General features: G+C 34.8%; 1 protein-coding gene across 1 annotated transcript; it reads right to left on the bottom strand.

The window, feature by feature from the left end:
* Window positions 1–1,174: 1,174 nt before the first annotated feature.
* Window positions 1,175–3,653, bottom strand: LOC128554569 (uncharacterized). The gene is made up of 2 exons (XM_053535837.1): window positions 2,796–3,653; window positions 1,175–2,615 (listed from the first exon to the last, which is right to left on the bottom strand). The coding sequence occupies exons 1-2, from the start codon at window positions 3,604–3,606 to the stop codon at window positions 2,443–2,445; spliced, it is 984 nt and encodes a 327-aa protein (XP_053391812.1). The 5' UTR covers window positions 3,607–3,653; the 3' UTR covers window positions 1,175–2,442.
* Between the last annotated feature and the right edge of the window lie 11,032 nt (window positions 3,654–14,685).

Raw genomic sequence — 14,685 nt, forward strand, 5'->3', positions numbered from 1 at the left:
ACATCCTAACAGTTATATTCATCAGCCATCATTATAAATATAAAGAAACATCGTCATCGTTGTTACTAATATTTATGAAAATGAGTCATCATTAGCATTCTTTGTCTAATTTATCATTCAGTCATTATTATTCCCATTAATTATTACCATTCATCATCAGTAGTTTTTATTCATTTAGATGTTAAAAAATAAGCCACAGTAAATGACTGAAGAAAATCATATTTGCACACTTTCTGGGAATATCAGACACACACTGAAAAACCGTTTATCCTGAAGCCCGCTTGACAAAAACCCGGCCGGGAATCGGTAGGTAAAGATTTTCATTTACTTCTATTTAAACGAAGCCAATTCATGCAAATCAAATTGACAGCTTTGTCAAGGAATGGACATGGCTTACATTTACAATTTCTGGGCGTTAAGTTAAGTTCCTAGAAATTCACTAACAATTTCTTCAGTTTGAAAAATCGAACAAAATTCAAAAAGGTTTCACGCATATTTTTTAGTTTATGAACAACCTGTGAAATTTTTCATTAAATCGTATAACAGATGTGCCCTTTTGAAACACGTGTGTGAGGTTTCAGGGTCTACGTTCTTTATGGGAAAAAAAGTTAAATAGGCAAAAATGACTGTCGAAAACGGCCGCTAGTGCTGTTGCTGAACTCGGATGTTGACAATTATAGAATGTCCATTAACTCTGATGATTTTGAATACTTGTGTACGTAAAAGTATTACTGGCAGTGATTTGACAAATACTTAATTATTTTCAAAAACGGCACTTTCATATCAAGAGGCTTAATGACTATATTCCTTCACACCCGGACTGAGTTTTAACCCAGAACATGCGTTTACGCCATTTTTCCGCCATTTGAAAGCCAAACAAATATATATATATTTTTGTTTTTGTTTAGTTGGGCTTGCAGTCACACCAAAACAATTCAATACATTTTGCGACTTTTCCAGCCTTTGATGGTGAAGGAACACCAGTACAGGTGTCTACCGGCTATTACAGAAAGTACTTAAACTCTGGTTTTGCAAGTGCAAATGATTGCTTCTGGTCGTCAGTCATTTGAAAAAAATTTCTTAGTGCGATGCTAGATAGGTTATTCAATCACTCCAAATGTAAATCTGCTATTTAGTTTTATCTATAAATACCTTTTCAACAAATACCAGTTTATATATGATATAAAACTGCAAGTTGCTTATGTAAAGAGGCAAACGGTTGTTAACAATTGTTTCAAATCTAAAAAAGCAGAACTTTGCAAAATGTCACATGACTGTTTTAAAGAATAGTGTTCATTTATAAAATAAGTTATTTCTTAACATGCCAGCCACATGTAGCTTAAATCAACATATAACAAGGTAGATCAGAACACTTATTTGTTTATCCAAAATGCAATTTTGACCTTCCTGAGTTTTACTATGCAATAAATAATACATAATTATTCCAAAATACCGCTATGAATATCAGAGTTATGCCCCGAACACAAATTGTTGCCAAGAGTCCGGACCAGAAAGTGCGACCTTAATGTTCAAGCAAAGGTGATGACTCTTGCATGTCCAAGATCATTTATCTGTAGTTAACATTTGTGTAACATATTTCAAAATCTCTAAAGGGCTGATAAAGTCGCTGGACAAGAAATGATGCTTTTTAAACCTATGGAAAAATATGCATATGTTTGAAATTTGGTAAATGCATGTAGAAGTTGCCACTCCGACATAAAATATATATGTGTTAAATTTTGTTTGGTGATAATGACATCGGAGGTGGTCTTTCGTGGTTTGGACTCACAAGTTCCCGATTATTGGTAACAAATGTTTGAAAGTTTAAAAATCAATAGTTGAAAATCAGTCCACGCATGTAGAATCACATACCGGACAAGACCCTGGGGGCGGATGGACAGACGAAAGGAACTAAGCAATTCATATAGACCCTCAACCAAAATGATAATGAAATCAAACAGAATAACTCGACATGACAAAAAGGGAATATATAAAGTGTTTACTGACAGTAAGTATACAAATTGTACACAAATGAAAGACGAAATAAATCGCAAAAACACATATAGATTAAACTGATACGAGATATACATGAAGAAGAGACACTGCGAGGCATATAACATGTCTATAAGACAGAGTTTTTACTTCTATACAGCTGTATTCTCGTTAGCCGAGAGTTGATTTCAACGAATGCCTATTACAAATACAGCGGTCGTATTCGATAATCATATGTTTTACCATGCATATTTAACGGCTAATATATAGTTCAGAAAAAAAGTAGAACCCGGACACTTGACACAGGTGTTCCGAAAGGACACATCCTGGTTTTGCAAAGATATCCTAGTGGCTGTTTTATACAGAATATCAAGTGTATTCTAATGCAAAAACCTATGCAATATTGTATCGCACATTTTCCATCAAAGTTGTAAGGCTATTAAGGAAAGGTTATGGAATGTTTCTAGACTCAATTCTTTTCCCAGCAATATCTAGGTATATTGGCATCTTCGGTAAATTTTCATATTCTGTCTTCCACTCGGTCAGTACAGGGTTTGAAGTTCCTTTGCTTATAGACATGTGTAACCCCTTTTCCCTCCAATTAGTTGTCAATCCTGTGTGATCTACAAATGTTAAGAAAAACATAAAAACAATAAATTATAATAAATATTTCTAACAACATTGACATGTATTGTTAACAATTGCAATAATATAAATGGAATATTTAAAAAGCCTTAGACATTTAATATATAAGGATTGTAAATGATGCTATTTCTGCTTCATTGTAAGAAAGAAATACATACTTGGATAGTTACAATAAAGTGTGTATTCATTATGTTTCAAAGCATAATATATATGCCACATTTCCCACATCGTATTTGATATTCCTTTCCGTTGATGATTTTTAAACCAGTATGTTGCAAGATGTCCAGGAACATAAGGCACTGTTGATTTTGCATCTCCAAACATATACCAATCGATAAATAGTTTCCAATTGCTTTTATTCGGTGAAAATCCCCAAGCACCTACAACTGGGTAAAGATAAACATATTCTGAAGTTGGTCTTTGAAGTATATGCGGATTTTTAACATCAAAAGTTGTTGTAATACCTTGTAAAGAATAGCCATTAATATCTCTGTGCTTATCGTATTTCTTATGAACGAGTTTTAAATATTTCCAGAAGTACTTGGAAACAGTTAGGTCATCTTCTAAAATTACAGCAATTTCTGATGAATTCAATTGTGGTTTCCAAGTTGTAAACCATTGTCCATAGATTCCAACGTGATATTTATGACAAATAACATCATAGTCTCCGTGCTTAAACAAAAAGTTCCTCGCTGTATTTAAAGTAGTTTCGTTGATAGTGCCCTTTTCTGATCTATCAATCCAAACTTCAACTTTGATTAAATCAGAAAAATATTCTGCATGATTTAGAGATTTTAGCAATCTGAGAAGTGAATGCGCCCTGTCATAAACAATAACAATGACGCGTAGATCATATTTTTTATCTATAATATTTATGTCATTCTCTTTTTCATATTGAACAAAAATATAAGATTTAGTGTTTTTATTTGATTCAGAATGCCAATACTTTAGAAGTAAAATTATCATCATGAAAACAACTACTTTAAATTTTGCATGAAAATAACAATCAACCTTCCGAAGTTTCCTCATTTTACTGAATATTCACAACCGATTACAGTACAAAATATACAGCGTGTGTATAAATATATAAATATCTACGATGGTTAAAGTATTTTGTAATCGATTAAAGCTGAAGGTCATAAATCGACAATTAGGCTCTGGATATGGAATTTATTTTTATTAAAGCCTTTAACGCATTTAGAAATATGGTGGGTTAACAAACATTAAAAGCAGTTAAAATGATACTTTTTGCAAACTCAACTTGTTTATTTTTTTGATTACGGTATAACGCCGTTTTTCAATAGTATTTCATTTATGTTACGGGGTGGGGGTAAATGTGGGGGTCATTTTACTTAACCAGTGCGCCGGGATTTTGCACAATTTCAAACATGTCCTCCTCAATGCAAAACCAATTGTTCTCTTTGTCTTATTTCAAAGTTTTTATCATCTTCGTCAAACAATTAAATAGTAATAGGCTGATAGAATAGTGTCCTTAGAGACTTTTAAAATCCTCCGGTCTTAGTCCAAGACATTCGCATTGACTTCTGCAGTCATTATTATATACACATAATTTTGTTTTGTTTGTGTGTTCTGGGTTTAACGCCGTTGTTAAACGGTGTTTCAGTCATATAACGGCGTGCAGTTAACCTAATCAGTGTTCCTGGATTTTATACCAGTAAAAACCTGTTCTCCGCAAGTAACTGCCCACTTCCTCACATGAATTATCAGAGGTTGATGACGAATGATTTCAGACACAACGTTTTTCTTTATCAAATCGTCACGGAGAACACACGCCCCGCCCGGAGATCGAACTCGCCACCCTGTTATCCGTAGACCAATTCCTTCCCTACTGAGCTAAGCGGGCGGGCTACACAAATTTGTATTATCCTTATATAAAAAAAATGTTTGATCGGCAAAGGTATCCAAAAGTTGCGGAGACCACACAGACATCATATTACAAAAATACATCATCTTGTATTATAGTGGCTTTTTCAATTGAATTTTCTTCTAGCGTTATAAAGCATCTAACTTGTCTTTCATTGAGCTAGCAATAATAAAAATTGAATACTTTCTTGAACTATATTGAACACAAGTATGTGTTTGTTTGTTTTGAGTTGAACGCAGTTTTTCAAAAGTATTTTAGTTATGTAACGTCGGGCAGTTAACCTTATCGGTGTTCCCTGGATTCTCTGCCAGTACAGACCTGTTCTCTGTAAGTTACTGCCAACTTCATCCACATGAATACATTTTGTATTAGTCAAAATTTAAATCTGCAATACTATTGCAGGATATGGACTGTATCCTGTCTCCATGTGACTTTATTGACCAATACTACATGCAGGAGGCAAGATAATATGTGATACCAATTTCGTAACTTCTTCTGTCTCAACTTTCATCGCACAGAAATTAGCATTTAATGTCGGCATTATATAACGATCATCATGAAATCATAATTTTTATATCGATCGATGATTAAAAGTTTTAAAATACACCTGGCACTATACTTATTCTTAATGTATGCCAATTTAAATTTTTATCAAACTTGAGCCAAAGTGGTTGACTTTATTACAATTCTTTGATTAGAGTGAATATAGTGATCAAGTTTGGAATTTGAAGCGAAACTTGAAGCGATTGGGACATGTAGTTTCCTGATTTCTAATGTTTGAAAATATGCGAATAAAACATGTCCTGATTTATTGGTTTGGTTTTAAGATTATCACAGCTAAGTGTTTATTTTATCGGTCTTTATTTATAGAATTATCAGAAAGTCAGAAAACATTATCTCATTTGAATTAAATATGGCTGCCGTATTGTTTCGTTCAAATGTTTCAGGAGCGTATGAATTTTCTAATCCGTATTTTCTTTCTTTCTATTTTGCCTCTGAAGTACATATTTACAAACAATGATTATGAGGACATCCATTTTTACACGGCTTATGTGTGTTTAATAATAAGTAGAATAACAGACAACAGTCTCTTGATATCAACATTATCGGAGTCGAAAGATTTGGGCAGAATGGGATCTTATAAAAAAAGCAATGCAAAGCTAAATATGCAAAGCAGATTTACGACCGCTATGCGCAGGATGTCAGATCATCACGGTGAACAAATGTGTGACATTTCAATCCATTCTCATAAATAGGTACTGAGATATAGCTTATATATAAATCTTAACCAAAATCTGCTATGTCAAAGAAGAGGCAAATTTTTAAATGCTACTGATTGTTATGGAGCCTGTGCAGTGAATGTAAGATCATCATAGTGAACACATGTTTTAAGTTTTATACCTGTCCCATAAGTGAGTACTTAGATACCAGTATATATACAATCAGGGCCCTTAAAAGACAAAAAGCTAATGCTTATCGAGTGACATTTCATGATACTTCCGGAGAAACAACATTGCATTGTGCATAGGCCGGTCAAGATTGAAAAAGCTTGGTAGAGGTCCACTAGACAATGTTACATGCCGAAAATCTACGCTCTGTACATTGTGGTTCAAGGAAAGAAGATTTTAAAGGTTTTCCATACAAATCTTATGCATAACAGAATTTGCCTGAGGGTTGGGCGAATTCCAGCCCTAATCCTAACCCTTACCCTGAATGATACTCTTTTTATTTTGTTTATAATGTCCCTGACCCCCTTCCAAGTCACATACCTTTTGTTTCACCGCTGCGTTTGGGTTAAAACTTGGAATAGTTATAGCACTGGATAAGTCCTACCGGAAAATGTTTCAATTTTGCAGTAATATTAATTTTGCGAACCGCCATAAGCGCTCAACTTCAAAAAACAATATCATTTTTAAAAGTAAACCTTATCGGGATTTTCGGTTGCCGGTGGAATTGTCCAGGTGTGCTTAACTTATGACCTTGACCCTACCACAAACCATGCCCCGAAAGAAGCTCTCGAAATTTTAGAGTTTCAACAAATCTTAGGTTCGAGATTAATAGAAGTCTTTCATATTTTCACTTTCGTCAGATTCTATACTGAGAGGTGTGCTAGATATGGTTATGGATTTTTATTAAGGACTCAAACAGTTTGGTAGCACGGACGCAAAAATCTGCAGATGTTCCGCAGTTTAAACTAAACTTGGATAATATCTTCCGACCCGCAGGGTCATGCAGATTATGTCCCTGAAAAAAATCTCAAAATTTAAATATCTAAAATATTGATTTGTGGCAGTGTTTTGCGTTTTAAGCAAACTATAGTGAACTACAATATAACAAACGACACCACAACATTGAGGACCCCTTGCTTAGGTCAGGCTGACCCCAAAGGGTTCTAAACCCAAGACCGAATTTTAGTTTCTTTTTAAATGGGTATCTAAATAAAAACTGCATGTCCATGTAAAGCTATTCAAGGACTTTGCAGAAATAGTTTATGTTTAAAACCCAACACTAAGGGTCGTCCGGGCTCCAACATGTGTGCTTTGTCCAAAGGCAAAAAATCCAAGCAATGCACCTTATTTGTCATAGAATATTTCACATCAACTAAGGCCCTAAAGTAGCAAGCTTTGGTGCATATTATTACTTTGGTAGTAAATATTTTGTGCGAGGGCCGTGCGAAGGCCTCACGAGTCTACAATCTCCATACGATTTCTTTTGGGCACCATGTACACGTAAAATCGTGCGTTGGTTACACGATATGCGCGCAGTCTTTTAAAGATGCCCGTGCGGGGATTGTGCAATTCCCCTGTGACATGTCTATGGGATATGGTTTTACTTTTCACTTAACAAAATTGTAGAGGCTTCGGAACCCGTAAATCCGTACGAAAATCGCACTGCCGCCTCCTGCACGAAATTGCGAGGATACAAGCAGTTTACGGGCTACGCAGACGCATCGCAGGTCAAATGTGAACCAGTCATTACTTACCAAATATACTCAGCTGGGTACATGCACATGTAGTTATTCTTTGTATCATAGAATATGATTGTTAGAAAGATCAGAGCATATGTAATATCTTTTTTATGCGAACAGTATTATGTATAGCTATATACCTTTTCACAATAGTGGAATGAAATATATTAAAATGACAGCTTAAATTTACATTAATTTTCTAATAAATGGTTCAATGTAAACCTTGTTTCATAAACAACAATGACCTTTTTTCTATGCACATCGCATCTGTCAAATATATATATATTTTATAAAATTTTGAATCTTTCTCTATATTAATTTTGTATTTTTATTATTATTCTAACTATAAAAAATTGCATGTTAAACTTTAACCAAGATTTTCCCAGTCCAAAAGTGCATAATTTGGCCAAAATACATGTCAGAATTTTGGGGCTTGACCTAGTGAGGTCGGTATTTGACCCCAAAAAAGAAAAGATATAAGTTTCAAAGCTGTATGCCTTTAAACGATCGCTGTATGTCCTTGCACGAAAAACCTTAACCAGAATATTGTAAGTCCAAAATGGGGACTAATTTGGCCTAAATGCATGTCAGAGTTATAGCTCTTGATGCTATCACCTAGATTTATGACCCCGAAGAAACAAGGTGTGACGCCGACGCCAATGTAAGTAGAATAGAATAGCTAGACTATTCTTTCTCAGAAATCAGGACTTGTCTGATTATTTGTGAAGAAATAAAGCAGACTATCTCCTGGTCGGTGAGAAACAGTGTTTCCTAAACGTTTTATGTTTAGCAGACAACATGATTACAAATGGTAAATATAATTCTAGAAGTAACTATGTAAGTTAGACATTGAAATACAATGACAGAATGCATTCTTATCCGCATGCTTACTTGCCTAAGTGTGTATTTTACTTTGAAAGAGAGTTCATATAGAGTTATTCTTTAAAATAAAGAAATTATTAGGGTTCCAACCCCTTTCTCACAAATGTAATTCGCAGATTTAAAACAAACATTTGCATCACAGTTAAAGGACTTTAAAATGAACTATAAAATGGCATGTAATGTTAAGAAGTCATTGAAAACAATGTACAAGGTAAGTTGCAACATTTTTAAACTTCAAAATTTCAATTAACTCATAGTTATAGGCGTATTATCGATATTCCAGAATATCACAGTTTTATATACAGTTTCCAGCTCTTTTGCCCAAAAAATCATATTTTGCTTACTTAGATTTTGGTAGATTTTTCACTGTTGACTCAGCACATGTTGTAAAACATGAAAACACACACACACACACACACACACACACACACACACACACACACACAAACATTCCTGTGCATTTTTTCCCCTTTATTTGCATTTTTGACACTGGATTTACTGGACTAATGTAATATTGTTGTTTTGCGCGTGTTTTTCATCGGATAAAGTAACGTGAAAATTACAAAAGCAGTGAATATTCACCTCCAGCTGAAAAAAATGATGTATTTCTGTAGCATATTATATAAAGACATGATATATGATTGACTGATATAAAATACATGTCAAGGAAAAGGCATATCCCCTCGATTTGCCGACTTTTCAGTCAGTGTTGCAGGCATCTCGATGGTGCCGCAGACATCGTGAGGGGAGCAGTCATCTTGAATACTACTGCAGTCAGTAGTACATATAATTCGACCAACTAACATGTATTTAAGTACAAAACTTATCAATAACAATGTTGTTCGTCCAGTTATTGTGAAAGACAGGTCTTCTCAATCCGAACTTAGTAATATTAAAAGTTATTTTAAGAAGTTTGCAATATTTTTCTCGCTGTATTTTTTTTTTTAGGAATGGGGCCAGGTCCCTTCCAGTTGGGAATATCATGTAATTTTGTATCGAATTGGGATTATTTTCTCCAAAAATAACCATATTCAATTACCAAACATTCCCATTGGTAACAATTATTGATGCTTAGTTTAAAGCAAGGTATGAAAACTAGCATTGGAGCACAAAAACTGTCATAACTTTTGTCAGTTTTCAACCAATTTTGATGGTTTTGTTTCAGCATCGAGTTTGTTTTTCTTCACAGTTTTGGCGTACTAAATGAATAAAAAATGGCAAAAATCGCTGTTTTCGCGTTCCGAAGAGAAGGAAGGCAAAAAAAAAAAAAAATAATAATAAAAAAAATAAAACGTAAAAACTTGAAACTTCTCTCGCTCATCTCGCGCCATGTTTTTCTGTAACAGTATATCAGCACCAAATTCACTGTTAAGTCAAGATATTTAAATACGAACGAAGAATATTTAAAACGATACTGTTCCCAAGTTCTGTGTGGAAAAGAACCAATGAAGTTGAGGTATGTGGAAAAAATACTAAAGAATTATCCAAATGTCTTTGTCCAAAATGGTTAACTTGATCTAATTATTTCTGAAAGTCTACAAAAATATTAATGTGTTATTATTAATATATTTACTGTCACGCACTAAAAACGTAACTATAAAAGCAAATCATTTAAATGTATTTATAGTGGTTCCTGAAAGGGCCAAAGTGCCCCCATTTGAACAAATGTGACATGTGACTTAATAATGATGCTACAAACCATGTTTGATGAAAATTAATCAATCGGTTCAAGAAAGTAAGAACTTTAAATGTATTTTACTAAGCTCTAGTGGCCAATAAAAGGGACCAATAGACCCTAACAGACATGGAATAGGACCTAATAATGATGCCTTAGGGCACTCTAGGGAGTGCAAACTGCCTCCGGTTGAATAAAATTAGGAGAGAACCTTCTAATAATGCCTCAGACCAAGTTTGATGAAGATCCATGAAGCGGTTTATAACGTAAAAAAGGGTATTTCTATTTATAGCTCTAGTGGCCCCCAAGAGAGGAAATTAATTTGAGAAGAGACCTAATACTGATATTTAGACTAACTTTGATGACGATACATCAAGTGGTTCATGAGAATAAGTGGTTTAAAGATGTATTTATGTGTATCTTTTAGGACCTTATAATGATGCTACAAATCAAGTATGATGAAATTGCATCAAGTGTTTTATGAAATAAAATCGTCTAAAGGCATTTTTTAATTTTATTAGTTCTGGTACTCCATAAAAGGGGGCCACACGTCTTCATTTGAACACTTGATAGGGAGAGGATCACATAATGATGCTACATTCAAGTTTGATGAAGATCCATCCAGCAGTTCATTAGGAGAAGTTGTTTAACTGTATTTCTAACTTTAGCTTCAGGGGCCCCTAAAATTGATCATATGCCCCCATATGTATAAAATTGGGAGTTGACCTCATAATAACTATACTTCAGACAAAGATTGATGAAGCTATATTGAGTGGTTCCTGAGACGAAGTATATTAAAGGTATTTCTATTTTAGCTCCAGTAGGCCCTAAAACGGCCAAGTGCCCACATTTAAACATTAAGGAGAGGAATTTACAATGATGCTACTAATCAATGGTGCTCTACTGTTTTCTTATGTGTTGCTTGTTCGTTTTTCTATGTTACTTAGTTGGGTGTGGCTGTGTGTTTATCTTGTGTACATGAGTGTTTGCGCTTTTGTGGTTTACGTTGTAGTATGACTGTTATTTAGGAACGTGGCTTTCCCTTTGCTTATGCGTCCTTGTTCAACTTTCACCTTCGGGTTCCCTCCCCCTCCCACCCACCCCCTAGCCCCGGACCCATTTTTCCACTCATCCTTTTCTTCCCCTCCTTCTATATTTAGCATAAATTAATATGTGCTTGTTGAATGTTTGAAGCAATTCGTCTGAAATATTTTTCCATTACAGCTTCTTTTTGTTGTGGGCCTACTTTGCAAATGCGTGGCTCTGGGGATTTGTTTTTTTTTTTAGTGTTCTGTGCTTCCAAGAAGTATAGCCATACCTATAATCTTTTGATGCAGATCCATCTAGCGGCTCATGAGAAGAAGTCGTTTTAATATGTGTCTAATTTTAGCTTTAACAAAACTTATAAGGGGGGTAAGAGCCCCTATTTGAACAGTATTAGTTTAGAACATTATTATTATGCTGCAGACCATATTTGATGAAAATCCACCATTGGGTGCATGGGAAAATGTTCTTTAAACATTTTGTTTTCTATTTTCTTTTGTTGTAGTGGTCCCTATAAGGGGCCAAGGTAAACCATTTAAACAAACTTGGTAGAGGTCTATGCCAGTATGCTGCTTAACAAGTTTTGAGCTTGTGTTATTATGACCAGGACGACGGACGATTGACGATGGCCGCCAGGCTATCGACTTATACTAATACATCAGCTAAAGAAACATAAATATAACATTTGTTATGTTTTGTAAAAAGACTTGGTATGACTGACATAAAGTGTACAGTTTTATGCAGAAGTTTAGAGTACTGAAAGTATGGTTGTTATTTATTACTGAGAATATTTAGTTGAAAAGTTAATGCTATTAGGTATTGATATAATGCTTAGTATAACTAGTATGTTGAACTTTATGCCAACAGATAAAAGCATATGGGAACTTACTCAGCATAAAGAAAAGCTAGTTGTACTTGAGAAATCGAATAGTTTTGACTAAAAAGAGTTTAAGATTGGTTGTTCATTGTTGACAAAAATACTGCTGTTATTAAAAAATTAAAGTTGAAAATCCTTTTTGTTGTTGTTTTACAAAATACTGCATTGTTCCCTACAATTTGGATTGTACGAATACCCATCTGCAAATAAGTGGGCCCAGTATGCCTTTAACACGGATACATGTTTAGATAGCCAAATATGTCTTAAGCGTAGAAAAAGGTTCAGTTCAACCAGAACAATTTGGACAACATAGTAGAAAATTGGCAAATAAATCCACTGTTCGAAACATCACTAGGTGTGTAGAATTATTTCATGTCAGGAAGCCAGGAAAGTCGGTGGATATATCCAGGTATCCATCCGTGCCAAAAACATAATGCAACTAGAGTCTTCCCCCACCATAAAAGGCTTGAAAGTAGAAATATGGTCTAAAATTGTGTCAGCCCGATGTTAGCCCATCTAAAAGCAATTTTTTTTTCTGAAAATTGAAAATGAGTACAGTGACTGTCCTTATTGTCTAAGAGGTCATTTGAAATTTCATGCTCTGTTTTCAATATAATAAATATTATTTTGCTCTGAATCTTATTTTTACAGTCTTCCTTCTCCCGGTAGAGCAATAAACTATTAATACCTTTTTTTAATTTGTCAAATTTGCTCTTTCTCCAAAGTGAAAAATTTGTAATTGTAGAAAAGTAAAAATGAAAAAAAAATTAATGAGATATATATCTAATCTTTTTCGACCAGAAATAAAGAAACAAAACGCAAGTTAAAATTTAAAAATGGTGGATAGAGCATCGTTCCACTCACGCGACGATATCTTAATTACATGATACCCAATTTAAATAAAGGATACCTTGTTGGAAAGGAAAAGCCAGTACCTAAATGAAAAAGGCCAAGCCCTGTTCGAACCCGGTCGGCTAAGGGTCAAGGTCAAATGTCAAAGTCCGGATATATTCTCAAAAATAAACTTTTCTGATTTCTCATTGTGGCTCTTGGAATTTAAGTACTAACTTTGCTATATCTAACAACACCATGGGGCAATTCTAACCGTTCTCTGGGTCGGACCAGCTTAGTTTCTGCCAGTACCCTACCGTATATAACAACTTTATTTTCGTATTATGATATCTGTCCAGAGCTATGATGGTGCCATATAGACCTGTAATTAGTCTTAATGTAAAACTAACGCATGTATAGCATAGGTAGATACCAGGGGTGTAGAGACTTGAAACAAGGGACAGAATCTAACATAGTGTCAAAATCAATTAAAATTCACTTGAAATTGTAATACCGGACCTCCATATATTAGCTCCTAAGAAACCTTTGGCTCATCAAGGTGTTCGAACATGGTCTTAATCGTTAGCCAGGACTAGTAGGCCATGTACAAATCTGGTATGAGTTTAGGTCAAAAGGTATCTAACCGTGTCAAAAAGCCGTTTAGAACCCGACCTAGTATCCGTATGTCAACTACTCTGACCTCTAGGACTACCCCGAGTACTTCAATATGGCCTCATTCAATACCCAAGTCACACACTTCCATGTATGATACAGATATATTACTTTAGCATAAGGGCTAGAACCCGGTCAAAAGCATCTTTAATATGGTCAAAATTAGAACTTAGAAGACGAAACAATGTCCTTCCTTGTCTCGCCACGACCCCCAGGAATAGCCAACGCACTCGAACTTGGTCTCTATCGATAGCCAGGACAGATACCAATACAACCATGTTTGATACAGGTATCGAAAACCTCTCAGACATGGTCATAATAGTCATTTTCCGTAGTTCGAACACTTCCCGGCGGCAATGTAGGAAATGTCTAGAATCCCAGTCTATCCCAGGTACCCATGCCTATACAACAATGTATGATAATGGTATTTATTTTATAACTATATAAATTCTGTAAAAATACAGCTTGCCTTTCACAAGGAAATAAGAACAAGCTGTAAAAAATGCCATTGCACGCTCAAAAATAGCGTAAAGTATCTTCCGTATTGTATGTTGCCGGATATGTATGAGCTGACATAACGAAATATCGCACACGCAACAAAAAGATTAAAAAAGAAGAAAAAACAACGACCACTAATTTCATTTAATTTAACAAATATTTAAGATTTCATTCGATTGGAAATAGACATAGAAAAACAAGGCGGAAAAAATATGTCTATAAAACAGTAGATTGATCTGGTATTTTGTATTCGGCTCTCTCTCAAGGTCGGGTCACACTCGGCACATGTGCGCCTTTTAAGATCAGATCTGGCAAAATTCACTCAAGCCGAATACAGCATCCAAGATCGAACAACTGTTACAGTTGCCATATTAAATCACGGCCATAGGGGTACGAAGCTATTGAAACAATTCAGACATGGTCAAAATTTTAATGTTTTAAGTTTGAACAAAACCATTCACCTTATATGGCCTGCCATGACCCTTACAGATATGACAGGTACTTGAACTTGATTTTATTTGGTAGCCATAGTCCATACATACGTCTTGATATATCACATTGGTGTATGTTTTTGTCATATGGGATCCAACCGGGGCTAAACACTTTAAAAATTCAAAATATTTACGGGTTTTGTCTACAAAATTCCTCCACAGATTCAATGACAGGACCAAAGATGGTAACCAATGTACCCGAATATGGTTTCAGACAGTAGATAG

This window comes from Mercenaria mercenaria, unplaced genomic scaffold (assembly GCF_021730395.1).
Source record: "Mercenaria mercenaria strain notata unplaced genomic scaffold, MADL_Memer_1 contig_535, whole genome shotgun sequence".
NCBI lineage: Eukaryota > Metazoa > Mollusca > Bivalvia > Venerida > Veneridae > Mercenaria > Mercenaria mercenaria.